The 23,525-nt window shown below is 40.8% G+C and overlaps 2 protein-coding genes across 2 annotated transcripts in view; one reads left to right on the forward strand and one right to left on the reverse strand.

Moving 5' to 3' along the window:
* The window catches only part of AVEN (apoptosis and caspase activation inhibitor), a 101,004-nt gene extending 85,210 nt beyond the window's left edge, over nucleotides 1-15,794 (reverse strand). The window contains exon 1 of the mRNA XM_075030411.1: nucleotides 15,464-15,794. Coding sequence (XP_074886512.1) covers nucleotides 15,464-15,709 — 246 coding nt within the window. The 5' untranslated portion in view covers nucleotides 15,710-15,794. The remainder of the gene's footprint in view (nucleotides 1-15,463) is intronic.
* The window catches only part of CHRM5 (cholinergic receptor muscarinic 5), a 49,212-nt gene extending 26,206 nt beyond the window's left edge, over nucleotides 1-23,006 (forward strand). Inside the window, exon 2 of the mRNA XM_075030410.1 lies at nucleotides 21,335-23,006. Coding sequence (XP_074886511.1) covers nucleotides 21,420-23,006 — 1,587 coding nt within the window. The 5' untranslated portion in view covers nucleotides 21,335-21,419. The remainder of the gene's footprint in view (nucleotides 1-21,334) is intronic.
* The last annotated feature ends 519 nt before the right edge of the window (nucleotides 23,007-23,525 follow it).

A 23,525-nucleotide genomic window follows, 5' to 3' on the forward strand; every position in this document is an offset into this window, starting at 1 on the left:
CACAGATCATTATTAATATTTCCACAAGCTATAGCCATATTTTGTACGAATCTTAAGCCTCACTGAATTGGAACAACAGCTTCTACTAGGAGCTAAATCTCTCCCTTAGACTCACTGAGCCAGGAAAAAAAAAAAAAAAAGCCCCACAGGCAAACAGCTTGGTTATTTTGTTTGTAACTACTAAGTTAAATGACAGACTATCTTCCCTTTCAAAGAACTAGAAAAGAATCCATAAAATCTGATGTTCACTTTCCACTGCTATCTCAGAAATACCTCTGGAACCTGCTAGCACATGATTACCTGCATGGTCCTTCAAATGGGTGGCTTACAGGGGCAAGCAAAATGAACCAACCTCTACTACACATGGCTGAAGTTTTGTACTGCAGCACCTAAAGACCCAGTCTGAAAACTGTTGACTCATAGATAAAATAAACTTAACCATACAATGTACGTTCACAGAAAGGAAGTCTCAAAAGCTCCATTCTCTAACATTAGAAGTAGACTTGGGAACTTGGTAAAGCCTGTCAGGTAAGTATTTAGTTTGGAAACTGCGTATTTCAACACTTCACTCATGAGATACAGGATTTTCCAAATAACAAAGCCACCCACTAAAATTTAGCTCTACTCATTTAGATTAAAACTCCAAACTGAAGGATATTTGATGGGTTATAAGAATGGCATCATTATAAATGCAGCACTCATTCTGCACCATTTTGTGAAACTCAGTAGAGACTCAACAAGCTGCATTAACTGTAGTAGTCCTTTTCCTCCCTTCCCCAAGGCTGAGCCACACTGTGAGCAAAAAGCCTGTAGAAAGTTTGTCCAGCTGCTGTCTATAGATAAAGAGACTTTTGATTTTCTAAACTTGCCAAGCCAATACACTTCCACCAACAAAAAAGCAACTGTATTTTTCCTTTAATTCAGCGGAAATGGTTATATGAAAGTTACTGGCAACTATGCAAACTTGTCAAGCAATTTATACAAAATTGTCACATGGACCTGCACAAAACCTGGCAGCTCTATTACTTCCAAATTGACAGCAACTTAAAAAAGCCAAATGTTTTTCTTACAAACGTTCAGTCAAAAATATGAGTGCAAACATAAAACAGGAGCCTCTGTCTTGACAGAAATAACAGGTTTCAAGAAAACCTTACAAAGTATGTTGCCACAAAGGTTATAGCATTTCCAGTTTGATTACTGATTGTTCCTATATATAGGCTGTATTTGCCAAAGTTAGGGGGTTTATATATTGCATACATATGGATCCACATATGTGAATGTTGTATGTCATATTCTAAAACCAAATTATACTTAGTATTTTGGATAGGTTAAGGAAAATTTCTACAGAAAGTTATTTGTTCTTACCAAATCTGCCGTTCCTAAATACAAGTATCCTGAGCTGCATTAGAGACTGACTGTACCCAGAAATGGATTCAATTCTTATGTGTTAATGTCACAGTATTATAGACTAATCCAAGCCGAAAGGGATTGCAAGAGTCATCTTGTCTAGCCACCTACTCAAAAGAAGGTCAAAACTGAAATCAGACCAAGCAGTTTGGGGGTGTGTCCACTCAGGGCTTGAAAACCTCCAATACTGTACCTAATTCTTAGTGTTTCATTTTGTTGTTTTATTCTAGCACTTCTGAAATTGCAAAAGCAGTCAGTTGTATTAACAGCTTTAACAATAACTTTTAAAGAACACACATGAGCCGTTCTGTAACATCAAGAAATAGTTTATTGAGGGTATATATTTACGTCAACAATTCAATAACAGACTTTTTAAAGGATATTGCTATTTTGCTAGTCTTCATGAGTCAATGAGTAAGACAGCCTCTCTCAATAAACATATCTGTTATAAACTGATATGTATTGAAAAGCTTTGTACTTCTGTAACCATGTCAATGGTGAAGTAAGAGTATGACAAATTATGTAAAAAGCTCACCCAAAGTAGCATCCATCTGCAGAACAGAGAAAAATTTGAGTCTTGATCCTAACTCACAAAGATTACTTCATAAACTTAAAGTCTGCTCAGAAGAGTAAAGTTTAGAGAACCTCAGTTCTACAGACAAGTCTAATGCTTATTTAACACCACTGACATGCCCACGGTTTTAGAACAAAACCAACACAAATCCAGTAACTCTCTACCAAGATCAAAACCAACATGCTGAAGAAGCTTCAGGGTTTCTCAATAGATCAATTTTTTACCACAAGGAAAAAAACCAACCAACCAAAAAATAACATTTTGAAAGATTTCAGCTGTGTTATATAAAGAATGAAAAGAGTTCTCCAGAACTTATGTTACGTTTGAATAACAAATAACAAGATAACTCTTTCGTACATTTAAATTCATAAATATTTGATAATATTTAGTACCAAGTTAAATTTGGGGGTTTTTAAATGCATCTATTTTGTAAAAAAAGAAAGGACATAATTATTTTCCTATGGATTTCAAAACATGAAAATAACCAGTGATATTCACCCACACTGTTATATTTTCAATTGGCACAGCATCAAAGAAGAAAAAATTATGAAAGATACCAAACAGAACAGTATTCTTTGAAATTGTACACCTAAACTGGCAGAAAAAATAATCAATAGTTTTCTTCCCTTTTCTACTGTTAACCTTCTGCAAGCTTAAATTCCTTATATCAGTTCACAGCAGAATCAGACAAGCACAAATAAAAGGTTAGATAAGCTGGAAGCATGCCATGAAATATGGGATCTGGGAAGCAGGTCCTTCCTTCATATCTGGCAGCAGTTATCCGCTAGATTGGCTAAGGGTACTGGTAAGCCATATCCTTGGCTTTAACTTCCTGCAATGTTAAACTTGGTTTTCTAAAGCCAATTTTGTTTTGCAAATTCTCCATTACTGTTCTTGTTCCACTTAATACATGTGGACACATGTTCTTTGTCAAATTCACGTATTTTTTTTAAATAAAAATTTTTAAAAAAGATGCTTTGCCACAAATATTGGTGTTGATTGGTAAAACTTTCAACATGAACTTTAGAACATTTGGGACTGGTTTTAGCCCCCTTTTTCAGTTACTGCTTTAAGACTGTCACTGAGACAGGTGTAATGCATCATTTCAGAGGTTCAGTATACAGGTATTGATGTTTGGTTCACAGCGGAAAATTCTGTCTTGAATTTGAATTAAAACACCCAACATCCGTCACTTTTTCAGATCAACTATCACATAACAACAGCATATTACAAACACAAAAATATTCACATAATGAAAATTAAATCTGTGAAAGGAGACATTCTACTAATTTGAAACCCTAAAAAGGTACTACACAAGAAATTCAAAAGGACAGCATTCTGCTTTCCTCCCCCCTTCACTATGCCTGCAACACTGTCAGTAGCATAGTCTTTAAGTTTCTCATCTTTCATTACTAATATACTGCTATTTCCTAATTATAATTTTACATTACTGAAAAACCTCACATCTCTACTACCCTTCTACCAACAAACTGGCAGATCCAGCTGTCATGCATTTTTTAAATTAAGTTGCATTATTACATTTATGTTGTGGCACAATGAAGCAGTAAGACTGAAGTTACAAATAGCCTCATTTGACGATATTTTCAGAAAGGGGGGTCAAAAAGGGATAATTTGTAGGACCAATACACAGACACATAGTAAATCAAGGAACAATACATTATAAAAAAGATACTGAGGATAAAAAGCAGATGCCTAACATGCAAACAAAATGTATAACTATAAAGCAGAATGCAAAACCACACATCAAGGAACAAGCAAGCAGGAGAGAGATATATATATATATTGAATTACACTGATTAAAAAAAGAATCAAGTCACACTAGACAAAATAACCACATATTAGCGCAATGTTGCATCAAAAAGATACTATCCTCAACTCCCAGGGTTTTAAACAGCATTTCTGAGATCAACACTAAAATTAATTTCTTTCTTTAGATGGTGGAAAAACAGTAAAGACACAAAGAGTACTAACTACCCACTTGATAGACACAAAACCCCTTCTTTTTCCTTGTCTTTTCAATAATGTGAGAAATGTATGGGCTGGTCAGTGAGGAAGCCCAGTTTTTCTCCTTTCCATTTTCATAGAAGTCTGCAAACCACACAGTCAACACAGTGATGCAAGGAAAGGAGAAATGAGCAGAAAAGTAATTCATCAAGGATATGTTTCCAAACTTATAGATAGCAATTTCTGCCTTATAATCAAGGCAGGATTTCCCTGACAGTACACCCAAGCAGTGAAAAAAAGCAGCCACTCACACCCTCCATTATCAACTTTCATTGTGCAAGTCAGCAGCCCCCTTCCTAGTACAAAGTCAGCAAAAAAGAGGAACTAATCAGCTGGAGTTCCCTCAGGCACCATGCAATGCGATGTCCCATAATGCAGCAAATTACTGCCAAACATCTGATTTATGGTGGGTTTGCCTCCAAGAGAGATAGGCTTGTGTTGAATCCACATGCATTGTAATTCAAAATGTAGCTGTATGATGGATAATGCATCTCTATCATCCTCCTCCAAAACAAAAGGCAGCAACACACCACACTCACCATTTTCAAGCTCTTTTAGTAGTATAGCTCAAAGATGGTAAAGGTAGTAGTACAACTCCCAAAGCAGTACATACTCCAACTGCTATACTATAGTTTGAGAACTAATGATTAACATGTTTGGGGACTCTGTCCATATATCAAAGCAGCAACATAACAGATAAAAAAAGGTGTAGAGACATCCTGCTGTCCTGACTCAGGTAAGTCAGAAGCAGAATTTTATACCACCAATGTGTGGCATGCACTTGGTCTCAAATCAGTCACCCACTGCAGGCAACAGAAATACAAGAATTTATCAAAAACCTCTAACAGCTACATCACCACTTGACAAGTGTAAAACTTTCACCAGCAAAAATAGTTCTGCTTGTCCTGAAATGACCTGAGAATAGATGGGGACTGGGGCATAAGAGAGAGGAGTGCCAAAACAAAACATCTCAAAGAGAGTGTAAATAAATACAAACCATGTTTATTCAGCTACTGCTGAACTACAGCATTTTATCCAGAAAGTGGAAATAAATTCAATTCCCTTCTCCGCACAAATGCATTTCAAGTTGTATCTCCCACATCCCATGTGAATACAGTGACTCTGCATAGTCTGAAATGGGTGATCTAGCTTGTTTTCTCAGCCAGACCTATTCTACTTTGTACAGCAGCTGGACACTCCCAGCAGGAGAACTCAAGAAGGTGGTGGCCTACGTGCCATGCAGATGCCCAACCACCACACACGCAAGAAAAAAAAGAAACAAAAACCCATAACACTTCACATCATTCTTTCTTTCATTCTTGCTCTATCTTTATGACAATATCATGCTTTTACATAAAGTACAAAGAGACTGAAAGAAAGGGATTGAGGGAAATTCACTTCAAAAAGTATTTAAAGTCCAATGGCAGGTCACTTATCTGGAAAGTGAAAAAAAACTTGACTGCACGTTGTATTTGGAAACTGGGAAGAAAACAGACCACAGTTTGAACTTATTCCTTTTCTCCACATTCTCCAAATCCTTCACTTCATTATTTATTGCAGATTGAAACCTTTTCATCATGCACTCTCTGTATCTAAAACAGGCTCTGTATGTCCACTGACTGCCTTTTTACAAAAAAGCATCAGTGCTAACGGCTCTGTAACCTTACGCACAAGCTGTTTCTAACGTAAACTGGCAGACACAAGGATATTTTGAGAAAGAGCTGAAAATAATACATTACTTCATTAAGAGACATTTTTTTCTGCATCATAAACAGCATTTTCAGTGGCTAACAAAGGATACAATAAGGCAAGAAAATAAACAATTATTATTGATAAGCTCATCAATCCCCTTTGCTGTCTCACTGAAAATAATTAAACCACTTTTCATTATACTTTCTCCTTCAGGGTTTCACGTACTTTAGATAAAATTTTTCCCCCTTCCAATTATTCAACAGAAAACAAGAATTTGTAAAAGTCACTTAATTGCAATTCTTCGCAGCCAGCTTAGACAAGTCAGTGTAGGTATTTGCAAATCCTTTTGCTTTTATGCTTTATTTTTCTCCAGACTACACCCAACGAAATACAAACACAAAAAAAATCCTTCATTGTTAATATTTAGTGCATTGCGCTTCATGATTTTTCAACAGTATTAATAAGATTAAATAGTATTACCAAATGTTAAATCTATTCCATCATTACAGTGATAAACATGACAGAGTAGGTTAAAAATTATTTCTTCAAAAGTATTAATGGGAATGAGGTCACATACATATGTTTGTATGTTCACAGTCTTCTTATATTGGCATATTTACCTATTGATGAACCTGTAGTGAGCCTCCAGTGATTTTTAAGCATTGCCTGTCATTAACAGAAACAATTTACTTCCTTATTGCTCACCTAGACATCATAGCTCTTCCAGTACAAGTTTATAATAGAAACTGGTTTTTCAACCTGAAGGAAAAAGGAAAAAGCTAATGCTTTTTTTCTTCTTCTTCTTTTAAGTAAGGAAGGAAGAGCCTCAAGAGAGTTTTTTTCATGAAAAGAGAAAAAATACCCCTGCAATGAGTAATCCTCTTCACTAGTTTGCTCTATTGGTGACCTTTAGAAAGATCTACCAAAGCTAAGGAGAAGCTTAATTAGCAGAAAGGGCAACTGAGAGAACAGGTAGCATGAAGAAAAAAGCTTTCAGTCTTTATTGTACAGGATGAGAATTTTTGAAAGAGGGATGAAATCCTAAGACTGCTTCATAAATGTTGGATACAGGAATTCATCATTTTGGGTTAGCTAAAGATAGAATTAGCCAAGAGATACATCCTATTCAGAAACCTGTTTTGCATAAGAGGAATGATGCTCCAGTTAAAGGGAAAAACATCTCATGAAGCACACAAGAAAGAGACCTGTTCTTGAAGTTTTTACATAAAATTGCTCCAGCACTTGCAAAGTATGGTTCTAGAAGCTGTCTTACTAACTTCAATAGCAAAAAACATTTCTCTCCCCTTGAATTTTAAAATGTTTTCTGGGTAATTCAAACAGATTAGTCATGTGACTATGACCTAGTATGAACTATAGTCCTCTACTATATGTAACTTGTAGATAAAGAGTGTAACCAAAGTTTCCTTCCCAAAAAGCATCATTGCAGTCACAGAAAAACAACCTGAAATAACAGAAGAAAAAAAGTCTAGATCCTGACAAGTTCTTATGTTCAAACCTATTTACAGCTAAAGAAAAAAAACATGACTGCTATCTAGACAGAACATCTGTAAAAAGTCTATCATTAAACAAGGCTCAAATAATTCTATATAAACAGATGTAAACTTATCAAGTGCTCATGAAAAATTCCACTGTATATTGTATCTCCATGTTTATTTTGTGACTATGAGCCTCTTGAGAGGCTCGAGAAGCAGTAGTGTTGTTTCATTTTTAAATAGCCTTTATGAAATTGTTTTATAACTACATCAGGGTGGTAGAGTACCATGGATGTTTTCAAATATCTGTCTTTGCATTCACTCAACACACCCCCCCCTTTATTTGTATATCAAATTTGAATGCAACTTACTGCAGACATTTTAGAGATCACCGCTCAAAACTCAGAAACCCCTTCCTCATTCATCTCCAACTTTTCTCGGGGGGGGGTGGGGGTGGGGGGGGGTGGGGATAGCATCTGAAAGATATTTTTCCAAATAGCCTTAAAGAATCTGCTTTCTTAAACCCAACATGCAACATGAGATGAAGTAGTGAAGAATCATTGTCCAAGGTCCTCAACACCCTAATGCCATACTTATAAAAACAAGATGTTAAAATGTCAATTTATTTTGCCATTGGTCTCGAACATAATTCTAAGAAGTAAGAGCTACTGCACAATGATGCTCTGATCCTGCTGTTAACAATACTGCGAAGAAGCTCTAAGAATCATTTAGAACTTGCTGAAAGTACAAACACATCCAAATTACTAACAAGGTAAAGGAGGACTGGGCTGTACTTGCTGGGGTGCACTATGATCCCAGGATTTTATGTGCACATCACATCTCTACCTGCAACAATTTGCACTGGTTGCCAGCCCTAGGTACATACAGAACAATAACTGCAGGAGAACTTCACATCCATTTTGCAGTGGTGAGCTCTAGACAGCGCTCAACTGTCTAGACAACTGGTGGCCAACTACAACTCTGGTTCCATCGGTAAGGAAACAACTTTGAGTCCACCAGTATTACAGTTTAGTGTAACCCACAAGGCAAATTTGCACCAAAAAACCCACCCTTGACAGTAACTCAAACTAAGTACAAAGAGCCATGCCAAAAATACTGCAGGAGCTAACTTTTCTCATTAGCACAATTCATTTTTTAATTCTACCTCTACAAGTAAATTTTACTCTGAGACAATAATCTTTTAACACCCTTGCTAGGGTGAAGTGGAAGGAAAAGAAATAAGGAGTATGGGATCATTTGAGCTTCTGTTGCTTCCATGGGCATGCCACATAACTGTTACAAGTTAATGGGAACATAATCAGCCAGTGAAGTCATCAAAGCAAAGCTGGGTAATACAGCCTGAAACAGAATACAGAAAGGGGAAAAAAAAAAAAAGCAAACGAACACACCAACCCACCAAAAAACAAACCCTTAGTTTGTCAGGCAATCAGAAAAAGGTCAAGACCTCACAACATGCCAGTGATAGAGCAGTAAGTCTAGGAAGAGCTATGGCCCAGAATCTCCAGGGTTAAGGAGAGAGTCTGTACAGTCTGTAACTGTATAGTTATCCTCTGGGAAAAGTGAAGCAGGAATGAAAACAGGACCTTGAGGCAAGGTTCTCACACACTGCAGCAGATTTACGGGTTTTACCAGCAGGATATATTATTAAGTCTACCTGCACAAAAGTTAAAACCTTATTTAAAAAAAAAAAAAGAAAAAAAGAAAAACCACATGCATATAAAAATCCAGAGGAACCACATACATGAAAGAGTGGGAGATGGACCCCCTCTATGCCTTACCATAGAACACCATATCACACAGGCCTGAAATCCTTTATCAATACCTCTAAGAAATATTCCTTTGTACTTGTTATAAGGATCTAAATCACCACTGAATCAATAATCAGTATTTTTTTGTTTCTTTAAAATACACTGAAACCTTCTGGTAGCTACAAAAGGCTGTGCAGCACCATTAGACTGGCTGGAAACCCATAACAGGGCTCCTGAAACTACCCAGTTACTTTTGTGAGGAAAACAGAAGCAGATTTCATCACTTCTACAAATTTGTTTTTTCTTTAGCATGAACACCTACTATGTCTCACTTGATGTACCCATACAAAACCCTGTATGAAGTTCTCTGGGACCAACTACTCATCCCAGTAGCACAACAAGATTTTTAGCTCAGAATTACTAAGCGTTCCCTTCCTACACTCAACCTTCCTTCGGGGCTGTGTTTGGAACAAATACCCAGTGGCAAGTCCTAATAATCCACCCCTATGTGTGATTTTCATACGTTCCGCTGTACGTTCAGAAAACATCCCCACCCCACGACGTGCGCACATCCTCACTCTCCGCCACTGAATTCGGGCACTTTCTCGGCCCGAGGAAGCGCGGCTGTGCCGCAGGGCAGCGCGGGGAGCGGCCAGCGGAACGGGGCAGGCTGCCTGCCCCACCTGCTGGTCACTGCCAGCCTGTGTCATCGCCGAATTGTATTTTAACATGGATGGGTGGATTCTCAAATCCGTAGTCCTTCCCTAAATTCTAAAATGTTTAGTTAAACGTGATGGGAAGTTCTCGGGAGAGCTTCTCCAATATTCAAGGTGTTAGCGTTTTACACTTCCTCCGAATAAAATCCCCTCCATTTTATGGGATAATTAAATCTAAATAAGGTAACGATTGAAAGTTGCATTTCATACAATTAACAAAATCTGGAGCTGATAAAGTTATTTGTTTAAGCTAGCAAATTTTCGGGACAACCTGTTTGAAAGTTACCAAATTACTACCCCAGAGACCTGAGGGGAAAAAAGAGGAATAAAAGCATTTAAGTACGCGGGGACAGAAATGCACAGCCATCCAAACCATAAAAAAAACCAAAAAACACACCAAGCAATTTCCAAGGAAGACACAAAAAAAAGTCAGACATAAAGCTGTTATGCAGCAATGATGCTGCATATTCACCTGTGTAATGGGATGCTTTCAGTACAAGTATCTCAAGTTAAATCAGCAAGCAGGTTGGTAAAATACGATGAAGGAATAACAATAAATATCACTAAACAATCAGGGATTATTACAAAACATTGCAGTCCCCAGTGCTGTGAAAAGCTGGCTTCTCTATGGTCTAGAAACTGAAGAGAATAAATTAACTTTGGCTGGATAAAAAGCGTTTATCTTTTTCATACATAAATGATGTAGTTGTGTTATATTTGACTTTGAATTACACCTTACTGCAGGCTGTTTCTCCCATTCGTTGAGACTGCATTCTGTGCTCCACCCTCCTGCCTACCCTTCCAGTTTAGCACTGTCTGCAAATTTTAACACTGTATATTTTACTCCTTCATCGGAATTATTAATAGAAACACTGAACATGAACAGACACAGAATGAAGCCTTGCAGAATCCCATTTAACAAACACCAGTTTGACACTGAACCAACCCTAGAGAAGTTTCCAACCCCTGGTTGACACACTTTTCAAGAGGCTTAATCTAAATCAATACACTCAAAATAACATAATCCACACTTCATTCATAATCAGTTAGTGCCTCTTCACACCTCATCACAGTAGAGTAACTCCTAAGAAGGGAAGCTCTTCACACCTCATTAGTAATTAAGTACAGCTCACAAACTGAGTAACTTATTCTAAAGTTTTTTCCTAGTTGCTTTTGAGAACATTAACATAAAATGTCAAAAGATTTACTGTGTTCAAGACCCAGAAATCTATTCTCCTATCTACACAAGCTCTGTTAGAGTGTTCTAAAGGAAATCAAATGTATCTGTATTTGAAAAATCCAAGCTTTTGTTACCATGCCTGCGAACAGATTGCTTTTTGCAGTTGCTTAGACTGTAAAGATTTAGCTCATACTAATTAGGAAAAATTTATCTGATGCTGACAGCATTAGATGTTCTCTTAGATCAGTTTTACACGTGCATGGACCACAGGAATGAAGATATAACAAACACTAAATAAATGTGATGTCATCTTGAAACTAACCATAAGTAAGAAAGACTGCACTAAAATCTGTCCGTTAACCTCCATTCTTTAACAATAAAATGTTTACTGCAACCAATGTCCAAAGCCAGAAAAGGAATATTCAAACAGACCTGCCAATTCCAACTGCACTGAAGTAATAGCATGCATCACATACACTCAGTGCATCACTGAAAAGAAAGTTAAAAGAACACTTTGTAAATTGCAAATGTAATAAATAAAAAGAACAAAAGAAAGCCTCCTTAAAACACCCACAAAATGATGTGGTCAAGGACCATCAAAATAAAACCCACTATCATGCCCACAATTTCAGAAAGTTGTTTCTGTTTTAATAGTTTATATTTCATAGAGAGCACAATTTTAAAATTCTGACAGTATATAAAATACGAATTCCGAGCAAGTTAGAGGAGTTAGAATAAAAGTGGGAGAAAATACTGGGCCAGTGTCAATCGGACCTTTTACTTTAAGCATTGTAATTCTACATTATTTTATGAAAAATTAATAATTGCAAATGTGTTCTATTTATTTAACATAGAATAGATTAGTTAAAGCAGACAGAAACAACAGAAAATTATTCAGGATGACAGATATACAAAGAAATCTGCCATTTGGTAAACCAGTTGGTCATAGACTCAGATTCATTTTTGAAGGGAGGACACAAAATCTTCAAGTAATCAAGCCAGTTAAATGAACATGCACACTAGTTACAAAAAGACCTAACAAGTGCAAGATCCTTTTTCCTCTTCGCAAGGAATAAGAACACTTTTCCTCACAGTTTCTAAATGTTTGAGAGAGGCAGCATCTTGTTTCAAGAGTGGAGCTGGGGAGTTCCTCAGACAGCTATCTCCTCAAGAGCTGACAGAAATCATGAAAGCTTTCATCTTTAAGACTCCAATCCACAGCTGGATCTACTATGCAGGGAATGAGTAAGTCAATTATTTATAAACAAATAGCACCCTGATCTTCTATATTAGCACCCAGTAGAGAAGAGGAGAATTGACTCAGCAAGTGCTGGGTCTTGACAGGTTTTACAAGTAGCACAGCTGATCACTCATTACTAAAACCAAAGAATTAGAGTACACTTACAGTAGTGTAAAACATGTAAAGTGGTGTCCAGCCTTTACTGGTCCACAAAAAAACTGAGAACCGAATGTGCCACCACTATACTTTCTTCTGTTGTACAGGTCAGAAATAATGTCCTCCTATAGCTTCAAACACAAGCTTAGGCACTGTTAAATTAAAACATCCAAAACACAAAATTGGAAGATGAATAGTGGTTTTAAATAAATGCAACTGACTAAGAAATACTGCTGCCAAAATATTATGCCAATTTCTACTTCACTGTAAAAACTGTTTATTTCCAAGAGTTTTTAATGAAGTTTGGTTCTATTAACACTCTTATTACATTTCACTGAATCCATTCACCTGTAATTTTACTTGCATTTTACTGCTCTGTCCATAGCAGGCTCAACAAATCCAAATCCATTTACTTTAATACAATTTGATGTAGATTTTGTCATAAAGCTTTTCATAATTGAAGACACAATAAAGAAGAAACTTCTCAGGCAACAACTAAAGCTCCAGGAATAAAAAATTACTTAAATATCAAGCTTAGCAGCAATGGTTTTATAAACAAATGGGGTATAACCAAATAAAATTATAAATTTAGCAGAGCTTTAAAACCATGGAAGAACCTAGACTTAAAATTATTTTCAGGAAATAATACCAGGTCATCTAAATCCTGATTATACAATGCTAGAACGACCCCAATCTAGTAGGAAAATTCCTCCAAAATGCCATGTTGACACTAGCAGTGTGGAAATGCAGAGTGTAATCCTCCATGAATTTTGGCCTAGAAAGCAAAAGGGTTAGAATTGCCCTTGGAAATCCTATATATTACAAAATTACAGCATTCTTAGCCTCTCTTCTCCAGGAAATTTCAAGGCCCATTTGAAAGAAAGACAGGAGATTTTCGGAGAAGACTCCAGCTTCTCAGCACATAGCAAAGAAAGTGATATGATAAGACCACTCACATCCCCCGTATTGTTACCCAGCTCTCCAGGTTTGCAATTTACTCATCATCACTTGAGAAGATCTGAGCCTTGTTGCTGAAAGACAGCAGGGTCTCCTTTCACACAAACCGCTTACTCTGGGCCAAGCACACTCTCAATGAGCTGGTGCACTTGTGTAAAACAAGTCACTTTGCTGAACAGAGAGAACACTAAGGAACTGGGAATAAAAGGGGATAATTTCCTGCCAGGTAAGAGCTGAATCTGTTTGGAAAACATGGTCTAGCACACAACAAAGACAGTACAAGGGAGCCTGTCTGACCACACAGATGGAAGAAAGAAGAGGAAAAAGGAGGTCCTCCCTGTTTCAGAAGTGGTAAATTATGAGATTGGCTCAGAGGTAACACTAGACATCAGCAGCTGCAGGCTGGCACAGCTGCCGACACTATGGCTGCATTGCTGGAAGCCAGTCCCCTCCAGGCTGCTAAACACAAGATTTGTGGCAGGTGTGCTAAGAGAGCATACAGGGCTTAATATCAAAAGCCTCCAGTCCAGGAAGAGTGTTATGCTTAAACACTCTTTAGTAGAGTTCTGGGAAAATCTTAGCTATTGCTTCACTTTTAAAGACCCAACCCATATCAGCCTAGGCCAAAACCAAAGTCACTATGCTAAACTAAGCTGAAGAGCATATCAAAGTCATTAACACAGTGATCAGGCAAAACATATTGTAAGCTATCCCAAAATAAAAATTTTAACTGCTTTCTGAAATACTTTGAACAACAATCCAGACAAAGGCACATACATGTAACATGATTCCCTTCCTGAGTGCACCTTTTAAATTGTGAAGTGGGTCCTGCTGGGTCAACAGTACCAGAGAGAACACAGGTATAAATATACTTCAAATTAGTAAGAAATGGTTGAGAATGACTTCCAAAAAATCAGTCCAGGACGGAAGTTTCCTCAGCTAATACAGGTGCTGAATTTTCCCCCTATGCCTCTGTGGCTTATAAGGGAGCACTATTGTTTCACATCCAGAATCCAAACCCATCTGCACACATCAGTATGAACTCAGCAATTTATATCGCTTACAAGTGAAATTACCAACCAACCCTCTAGGTAACAGCTCCAAGCCAGCTGCATCTTTTATCTCCCAAAACACAAGCGCTAAAATGTACCTAAATACAATGACAAGAGGGATGAATATTTTACATTTTTTTAAATCCACCAGCAACCATGGGAGTTCTAATATAGATAAAACACTGGCTGGGTCCAACTGAAGCCACAGCATCATAAAAGTCAAAGTGAATCTAATCAATGTGATGCTGAAAATGGGGTAGCAGCTGGTCCATCTACATCAGGACTCCCAGCGCTGCCAACACCAATCAGTATTAGGTTGTCACCGTAATCTTTTTGCCAATCCAGGGACAACCATGATTTCTATGTTGCAACAACGCTAACGGAAGCAAGACAATCTGAACCTAGTACTGTCAAAGCATTTATAAATGGAAACTGTTTTTAAAGGCACAGTGTTGATCTCATACCATGGTGGGTTGTAGAAAGCATTTTAATGTCTCCACAGGAAACTGAAGGTGTCGTTGTGGTACGCTTAGGCACGTCTGTGCTGCTTTTAGTCTGATAAAGCACTTTATAATTGGTCAAAGCACAGCCATCAATTTGCATTAGTGGCAAATACGTGTTCCAGTGAACCACAGATACCAGTTCCATAAGATGAGCTATGCTACCACGTCTTCATTGCTAGTACCACATTGCTAGGCTGGACAACTCACACACTCATTTCAACTTCTAATCAACTGTGCCAAAAATATTCAGCAATTCTTCATCTCTACTTGCAAACAGGAACGTATTTTTCAGATGCGTTTTTCAACCGAGACTAGTATTTTTCAGCACAAAACTGTAAACGCATTTCGGCCAGAAAATCCCTCTCTCTGTTTCCACTACAGCACGCAGGTGCTGGCTGCCGCCGTATCAGGGGAGGAAGAGGGGGGCAGAGGGCGGCTGCAGGTGCCGAGCTGACCAGGGAGGTAACGCTAGCAGGCCCGCCGCCCCGCACCCTTTCGCCGCCCCGCACCCCTTCGCCGCCACCTCAAACTCCCGGGAGAGGCCGCTGGCGGCGGCTGCCAGCCTGGCTCCGCCTCAGGGAGGAGCAGGGGAGGAGAGGGAAGGGTTGTGCCCCCACCCCGACGGCCACCCAGGGGCCCCGCCGCGCTCAGCTCCGCCTTTCCCCGCACCCGCGGCGGGCGGGCTCTCCTCCTGCTTACCCGCCGGTGGCGCCGGGAGGCGGGCGCCGCCGCTGCCCCGCGACCTCGAGGCTCTCGCCGGCCCCGGCCCCCGCCTCCTCGCTGCCCGCGAGCGCCGCCTCTTCCCCGGCCCCCGCCTCCTCCGCGGCCGTCCCCGCAGCTTCCTTCGGTCGCCGCCTCGGCCGCCCTCTCCGCGCCGCCGGGCCGCCGCCGGCCGTGCCGGCCGCCTTCCCTGCGGGGCCGGCCGCCGCCCCGCTCAGACTGCATGGCCGCTCGGGCGCCCCTACCCCGCGCCGCCTGCGGCCGGGCCTCCCTGTGCCGCGCCGGTCCCCGCCTACTCCCGGAATGAGGCCGCCCGGGGAGGGCGAGCGAGGGAAATGGCGGCGCCCGCGCCCTCAGCAGCTCCCCCTGCCTGCGGCTGGCGCGCGGCCTGGCCAAAGCACAGCAGCGGGGCCGGCCTTCCCGGGGAGGGGAGCCGCCGCCTGCCCCGCTCCTCCGGGGGCGAGCCCGTGGCGGGCGACTGGGGAGCGTTTGCCCATGTCCCCTCTGCAAACCTCGACGAGCAAGGAGTGAAAAACAAATAGCTTTCCACATGTATTTCAAACAAAATGCATTCAATGTTTAGGAAAGAGCACTCCTAACTAAAGCCATACGAATCATAGAATCATTTAGGGCAGAAAAGACCTTAAGATCATCGAGTCCAACCGTAAACTTAAAGCTGCAAAGTCCACCACTAAACCATGTCCCTAAGCACCACATCTACACCTCTTAAACACCTCACAGGGATGGTGACTCCACCACTTCCCTGGGCAGCCTGTTCCAGGGCTTGACAACCCTTTTGGTGAAGAAATTTTTCCTAATAGCCAGTCTAAACCTCCTCTGTCACAACTCGAGGCCGTTTCCTCTTATCCTATTGCTTGTTACTTAGGAGAAGAGACCAGCACCCGCCTCGCTACAACCTCCTTTCAGGTAGTTGTAGAGAGCGACAAGGTCTCCCCTCAGCCTCCTTTTCTCCAGGCTAAACAGCCCCAGCTCCCTCAGCTGCTCCTCATCAGACTTGTGCTCCAGGCCCCTCACCAACTTGGTTGCCCTCCTCTGGACACGCTCCAGCACCTCAATGTCTTTTTTGTGGTGAGGAGCCCAAAACTGAACCCAGTACTCGAGGTGCGGCCTCACCAGTGCCGAGTACACGGGAACAACCACCTCCCTGCTCCCGCTGGCCACACTATTTCTGATACAGGCCAGGATGCCGTTGGCCTTCTTGGCCACCTGGGCACACTGCTGGCTCATATTCAGCCGGCTGTCAATCGACACCCACCCCCAGGTCCTTTTCTGCCAGGCAGCTTTCCAGTCGCCCTTCCCCAAGACTGTAGTGCTGCATGGGGTTGTTGTGACCCAAGCGCAGGACCCAAAGTTAGCTTTCTGTAGCAAATGAGGGAAAAAGCAACAAGTCCCAGCTGATGGGGTGTGGCACACAAGCCTGCGCTACGTGAAGCGCATGAGGTGACGCTGCAGCCTCTTTAGGAGCGTCTTGCTCTGAGGACACAGAGCAGGGACACGGGAACACCTTTGTGATGTAGAGCTGGGCTGGTTTGTCCTGCTCTGCTTGAACTAGGCAGGCACCCGTGCTGTCCGCAGGAAAGTTCACCAGTTCCCTAACAGCAGGCTTGCCTCTTCGCTCTTGAGCACGCAGGCTGTCATTTGACAACACACATTAAAACATCAATCTGGTTTTGCAGGGTTTTTAAACCCAGTAGTCCTTACAGAAAAATGTGACCAAAACTCCCGTACTGTGAAATCATGGGCTGTAGTGTCTCTGCACTACTACCTGTGGTAAGCGCTGCTTAGTTCTGGGGCATAGCGCGCAGCAAATCTGTAAATTAGCTTAGCATGACTCCAGTGCAACACAAGCAAATAAATCGAGTAACAGGGAGCAGCACTGGCAAGCACATTGCAAAGATACCTGAATGATTCCTTGTGCGGCCAGCACAGGTCTGGCAGACCCAGTGCCAAGCAAGAGCTAATAAAACCTGGCAAACTCAAGCTGTGCCTGCATCTGTGGTGCAATTAATCTGTGACACCAACAATCTGCCTGCAGATAACTGTAAGCTGACTATATGTATAAATTTAACAACTCACATTAATTAATACTTACAGCTAGATTGAAAAAAATCACTAATATTTGGCAACAAATAGCAAACACCATTACAACTCACAAGCATGAAGTTCATGCATCAATAATTATGAGACAGATAGAAAAGTCATGATACTGTACATGTGCATTTTGATTTTGTAATTTAATTTTGATCTCCCTATTATTATCATCTCTTATGATAGACAATTAATATCAATTATGTTACTATAGCACACAGAAGTGCCACTCACAGGCACTATTGCCTTGAGTGATACACAAATAGAGAACAAAAGGTAACACTGCAAAGTGTTAACACAGACCAATGAGACAAAAGATGACAGAGTATGAAGAAATGACACGAATGGTCAACATGCCAAGAAGAGATCTTTGCATACTAGCAGCTTAGCTACTGTCAATTTTTGTGGGCATCACAGTAAAACAACCCATTAGGGAGGGAAGGCTTTTCATGATGATAATGAGAGTGCTTTTTATTTAGAAATTAATTATAGTTTCTATACCATATTACCAGTGTTCCTCCCGCCCATGTCAGTTCACACCAAGAACAATTGTGTCAGGACAATTTCTGCTTCTCCTGTTGCTCTGAAGTCTGCAATCCACATGGGGTAGCTTCAGCAGTCTTTCCTCCTAAATCCTAATGTTAGGGAGACTAAGTGACCTAAGAGGGACACACACTTGCTACCTATGGCAAAAGATGAAGCATTACAGGCCACAGCACCTAGGCAATTGCTAGTCTCCCCTCTTCTGAGAAAAGTGTCATCTGGCAAAAAAAGGCAGAAAGTTCAAACAATCTCATATAATCATCCTAAGTGGCCGCTCAACCCCCAGCGTTAGGCAAATGTAGAAGTTAGTAGATGTTTATCCATGTGCCTGACATTCATAGCTCGTGCCTTTTTAAGACCATCTCTAGCCTTTGCTGAAATCTTGCAACTTGCAAAAAAGTCTTAAGCCCTGGCAGTGTTTCGGGTACGTTAGCTGTCAAGGCCTGGAGCGCAGCCCTGTTCTAGGAGTGCCGTTGCCTATGTTAGAGTTTAGCTGGCTGAGTCCAACGTCAGCTGCTCTGCTGATAAGACCTGTTGTGAAGAAAGCTAGAAGTGAGGGCGTCCCTCTCCTTTCCCTTGGGAACTGCTTTTAAGCTGAGGCTGTACCTCTGGCCCTTGCCTGCTCTACATCGCAGCTGGGTGGCAGCTACATCTACACCTGGTCTCCTACCTCCTTGATCCTGACTCTGATCCTGACTTGGACCTGCTGGCTGGGCTTCCTGGCTTGGTCTGGGACCTGCGTTATCACTATGGACTTGCTGTGCAATCACCGGACTATGTCTGACCCTGATGACTGTCTCTGGCCCTGATCATAAACCAAATGTGCTAAATGCGCTGCTCCATATCCTGCTGCTTCTTGGTAATGTCTCTGCTCCCACCTGCCTTGGTATGATGCTCCACCCATGGCTCACCTTCCCTTGCAGAGCAGCTGGTCCGTGCTGCCCCCTGACATTGCCACGCTTAACCCATTACTGCACTGCCACACTTAAAAATTTAATCACACAGAGCTGTTGACATGCAGAACAACTGTGCTGACTGTCCACAGAAAAAAGCAGCATAAGCCACATGAGGTAGCAGAGACACACAGATTAATCTTTCACAGCTCAGCTACCTATCACAGCCATGCAGGTGCTCCACACACCTTTGTTTCATATTAAATGAGTTCCTACATTTCAAGGTTGTGTAAAGATTTGTAAAGCCAGCGCACCCAGCCATCAGGACAGTTCTGACTTGGGGGAAGCCTTTGCAGAATGCAGAACCAGGATGAAATTTCTTTCCTTGCACGGGGCTCGTTAGGACTGCTGTGGCACTTGAGCTGTTCTTGACTGCTAGACTGGCTCTGGAGGCTGCAGAGGGCCAAGCGTACAGATGGTCAACATGCATATATTATGCTTATTATTAGGCTGCAAGGCCTATACATGAACTAGAATCCTGTTGAATTAGGTTCATTATATGTTATGTATAAACAGAATACAGGTGCACAAACATCTAAATGTAAGACAGGAGATGACAGAGACACACAGATGGAGGAGAACCATTTTGGGTAGTAGGGTAGACAGTGGTCTCAGTATACCAGGAAACTTACCATTATCAAATTTCATCACAACAAGAGATAATCGTTAGGAAGGGTTTGAAGAAGAAAGATGATACACTTCTGTGGATATTTAGGAGACCTGGGACAAAAGTGAAGGAAACAATGAAAGCAAATAAGAGGACAATGAAAGAAAAAAAGATGCTTTTCTGAAAATTCAGGAAGTGGCTATAAAATATCGATGTATTCAGCTGATGAGAGACAGGACCCAACTACTTGGTACAAAAGATAGATGATGACATGTGGGAAAGGGATAAGCTGTGAAAGCTTGCAGTTAATAAAAGACACTTGCCAAGACCAAAGAAAATAATGTTCTGACAGTTAGGATGAAAGATGAAAACACAGAGGAGTGGTGTGGATGGTTAGGGAGGACCAAATAATAGAGATCTGCTGCAGAGAGAATCCTGAAGACTTAGAGTTGGACCTTAAAAGGTGATTTATGTGATAATTTTAGCTGAACCTGTGTCTGCTTTGAAAAAAAGGGGATTGTCTTACTGGTTTTATACTGGCTAGATGCCCAACAAAAACCCTGTTAATAATTTATCTGACTCAAAAAACTAACTACTATTTGACTATTCCAAAATTATACAGTCTTGCAAGATTAAGCATCAAACAAGTGATTAGCATCATCTGATGTGATAGAATGACTCAAAAAACAGCAGATATCTGTGAAAGAACCAAATTGCCTGATTCAGGCATGCATTCAATGGGACAAGAAAACAGCAGTGAAGAATGTAGGAAGGGATGTACATCAGAAGCATGTATGCATTAACAGAGTGACAATGGTGCCATTTCTACCTCTCACTGCTTATGCAAGTATTAAATTGGTTTTGTTGCACTGTTTGTCACTGTGGTCATCTGTTGCTGCTTCCTCTTCAGTTTACTCCTTTCTATCCTCAACCCTACTATTCACTCACCCAAACTACCCAAACTGCACTTCCACAGCTCACCCAATCCGTCCCCTCTGGCCCAAGATCTCTAAATAGAGAAAAGTCTTTTCTGCCTAACTTATTTTTCCAAAAACATCTTCTTGGCTTTGCCTGCTTCCTTAACGCAAAGATTGCCCCTCAGTTGCCCCAACCACTTCTAACACCTAGTTGTTTCCCACTGCCACCATGACAGCGTGGTTCCTAACTCCCTGTGCATCCTCAGTTTCCTCCTACTCTCTTTTCTGATGTTGGTGACTTCTCCGAATTTTCCAAAGGTAATTTGTGAGATCTTGACACCTTCTACATAGTACTGTAGGAAACACCACAGTGACTCACTGTCTTACTGCACTGCAGAACTTTAAATGTCTATCTAAGAATATGTGGAGTGTCCCCTAAGGTATTCAAAATATAAGACCTGGCGTGACTGACTGCCTTAAGAAACAATAGTTGTTTCGATTGCATTTAGAAATTTCATAAGATGCCAGAGTACATTGTCCTAGAATGTACATTTATGTGTTTTAGTTATGTTCACAATGGTAGAAACAATAGTCAAAATGCAAAAAGAGAACACAAATAATTTGATAGATCGTTTTAGAAGTGTTTTATGGCAACTCTAATGGAAGTCTGTGCTATTTAATGAGCTTCTTTCTTTTTCTGTTTTTTCCCTTTGATCTTTAGAGCTGTCTCCAAAAGAATATTTTCGAGTACAGAAAGCAATATGCAACAGTGCTAAGATCCTGATGACAATACACCAAGAACAAGAATGGAAGTAAATTTATTCAGCAATTCTACTGTTGTAAACAGTTCATCCATCAACCATAAGCAGTTAGAAGGGCATAGCCTCTGGGAAGTCATTACTATTGCCACTGTAACTGCAATTGTAAGCTTAATAACCATAGTGGGAAATATTCTTGTAATGATATCCTTCAAGGTTAACAGTCAGCTCAAAACTGTCAACAATTATTACTTGCTCAGCCTTGCCTGTGCAGATCTCATCATTGGAATATTTTCTATGAACCTTTATACGTCCTATATACTCATAGGCCATTGGTCTCTTGGAAGCCTTGCCTGTGACCTGTGGCTAGCACTGGACTATGTAGCTAGCAACGCCTCAGTAATGAACCTCCTAGTCATAAGTTTTGACAGGTATTTTTCCATCACAAGGCCTTTAACTTACAGGGCCAAACGCACTCCCAAAAGAGCTGGCATCATGATTGGTCTGGCTTGGCTAATTTCCTTTGTGTTGTGGGCACCCGTAATCTTGTGCTGGCAGTATTTTGTGGGTGAAAGAACAGTACCACCTGAAGAGTGCCAGATACAATTTTTATATGAGCCTATTATCACCTTTGGTACTGCAATTGCTGCTTTTTACATCCCAGTGTCCGTGATGACCATTCTGTATTGCCGCATCTATAAAGAGACAGAGAAACGTACCAAGGACCTTGCTGAACTGCAGGGTTCAGAGTCTGTGGCAGAGTTTGAGATGATAAAGCCTCAGAAAGTTCTCCTGAAGTCTTGCTTCAGTTGCAAGCAACAAAACTTAGTCAAAAGAGAGAGGTGTCAGGCTTCCTGGTCTTCATCTAGTCGAAGTACGTCAGCTACTGTGAAAGCCTCTCAGACTGGGAGTACTTGTAACGACTGGGCTAAGGCTGACCAGTTAACCACCTGCAGCAGCTACGCATCTTCAGAAGAGGAGGATAAACTTGCCACTGATTCAGTTTTCCAAGTATCTTACACAAGTCCATCTAAAGGTAAGGCAGAAGAGTTTCATGAGAGTACGGATGTTGTTGTCAAAGACCAACCTGAAGAAAATGATTTTGAGAACCAGAAATACTTTTTGTCACCTGCCAAAGGCCATGTACAAAAAAGTAAAAAATGTGTGGCCTATAAATTCCGGTTGGTGGTTAAGGCTGATGGCACCCAGGAAGCCAACAATTGTTGCCGTAAAGTAAAAATAACTCCTTGTTCTGCTGCTCTGTCAAAGGATCCTTCCATCAAAAGCATGGATCCAAATATAAATAACCAAATCACCAAAAGGAAACGGATGGTTCTTATAAAGGAACGCAAAGCAGCACAGACTTTAAGTGCCATTCTTTTGGCTTTTATCATCACATGGACTCCCTACAATATCATGGTTTTGGTCTCCACATTCTGCTCTGACTGCATTCCCTTGACACTGTGGCACCTTGGATATTGGCTATGCTATGTGAACAGTACTGTTAACCCCATTTGTTATGCCCTCTGTAACAAAACTTTCAGGAAAACTTTTAAGATGCTGCTTTTCTGCCAGTGGAAAAAGAAAAAAGTGGAAGAGAAACTATACTGGCAGGGCAATACCAGGCTGCCATAATTGCTCTTATGTAGGGGATAAGGGGGAAAATAGATATTGACGTAATCTGGTTAATTGACTGTAATTCTGTCTTTTCAAACCTGTGGCTTTATGTGTCTAGGGTTTAAAAAAATTCTGCAGAAAAGTAAAATTTTGCATGAAAGTAGTGTGCTTGGGATAAAGAAGTCAGTGGCTGCTGTGAGCAACACAGGGTGGTTTTGATTATGCAGTAGATCTGCATTAAAGTTATTACGTTTGGGGTCTTCTGTCCTTTCTTTCAGCCTGAGAATATGTAGAGTAAATTATAAACCACTAGAAATTAGAGTGGGATGGTCAACCAGTCATCAGGTTAGATCACCCAGTCTATCTCCCTGTAGTGCAGATCTGTTTCTTCCTATAGTTCCTTTCTAGTGTACTGTCTATTTAGTGTTCAGTGTACCAAGCAATGGAGCTTGTACTACTTCTGTTTTGAGAATTTTCCACCTGCTGTTGGAATGAAACAAGGACTATTTAAATGGGGAAATGCTGTCATCCCCAATA

The sequence above is a fragment of the Buteo buteo genome, chromosome 6 (genome assembly GCF_964188355.1).
Source record: "Buteo buteo chromosome 6, bButBut1.hap1.1, whole genome shotgun sequence".
NCBI classification, from domain to species: Eukaryota; Metazoa; Chordata; class Aves; order Accipitriformes; family Accipitridae; genus Buteo; species Buteo buteo.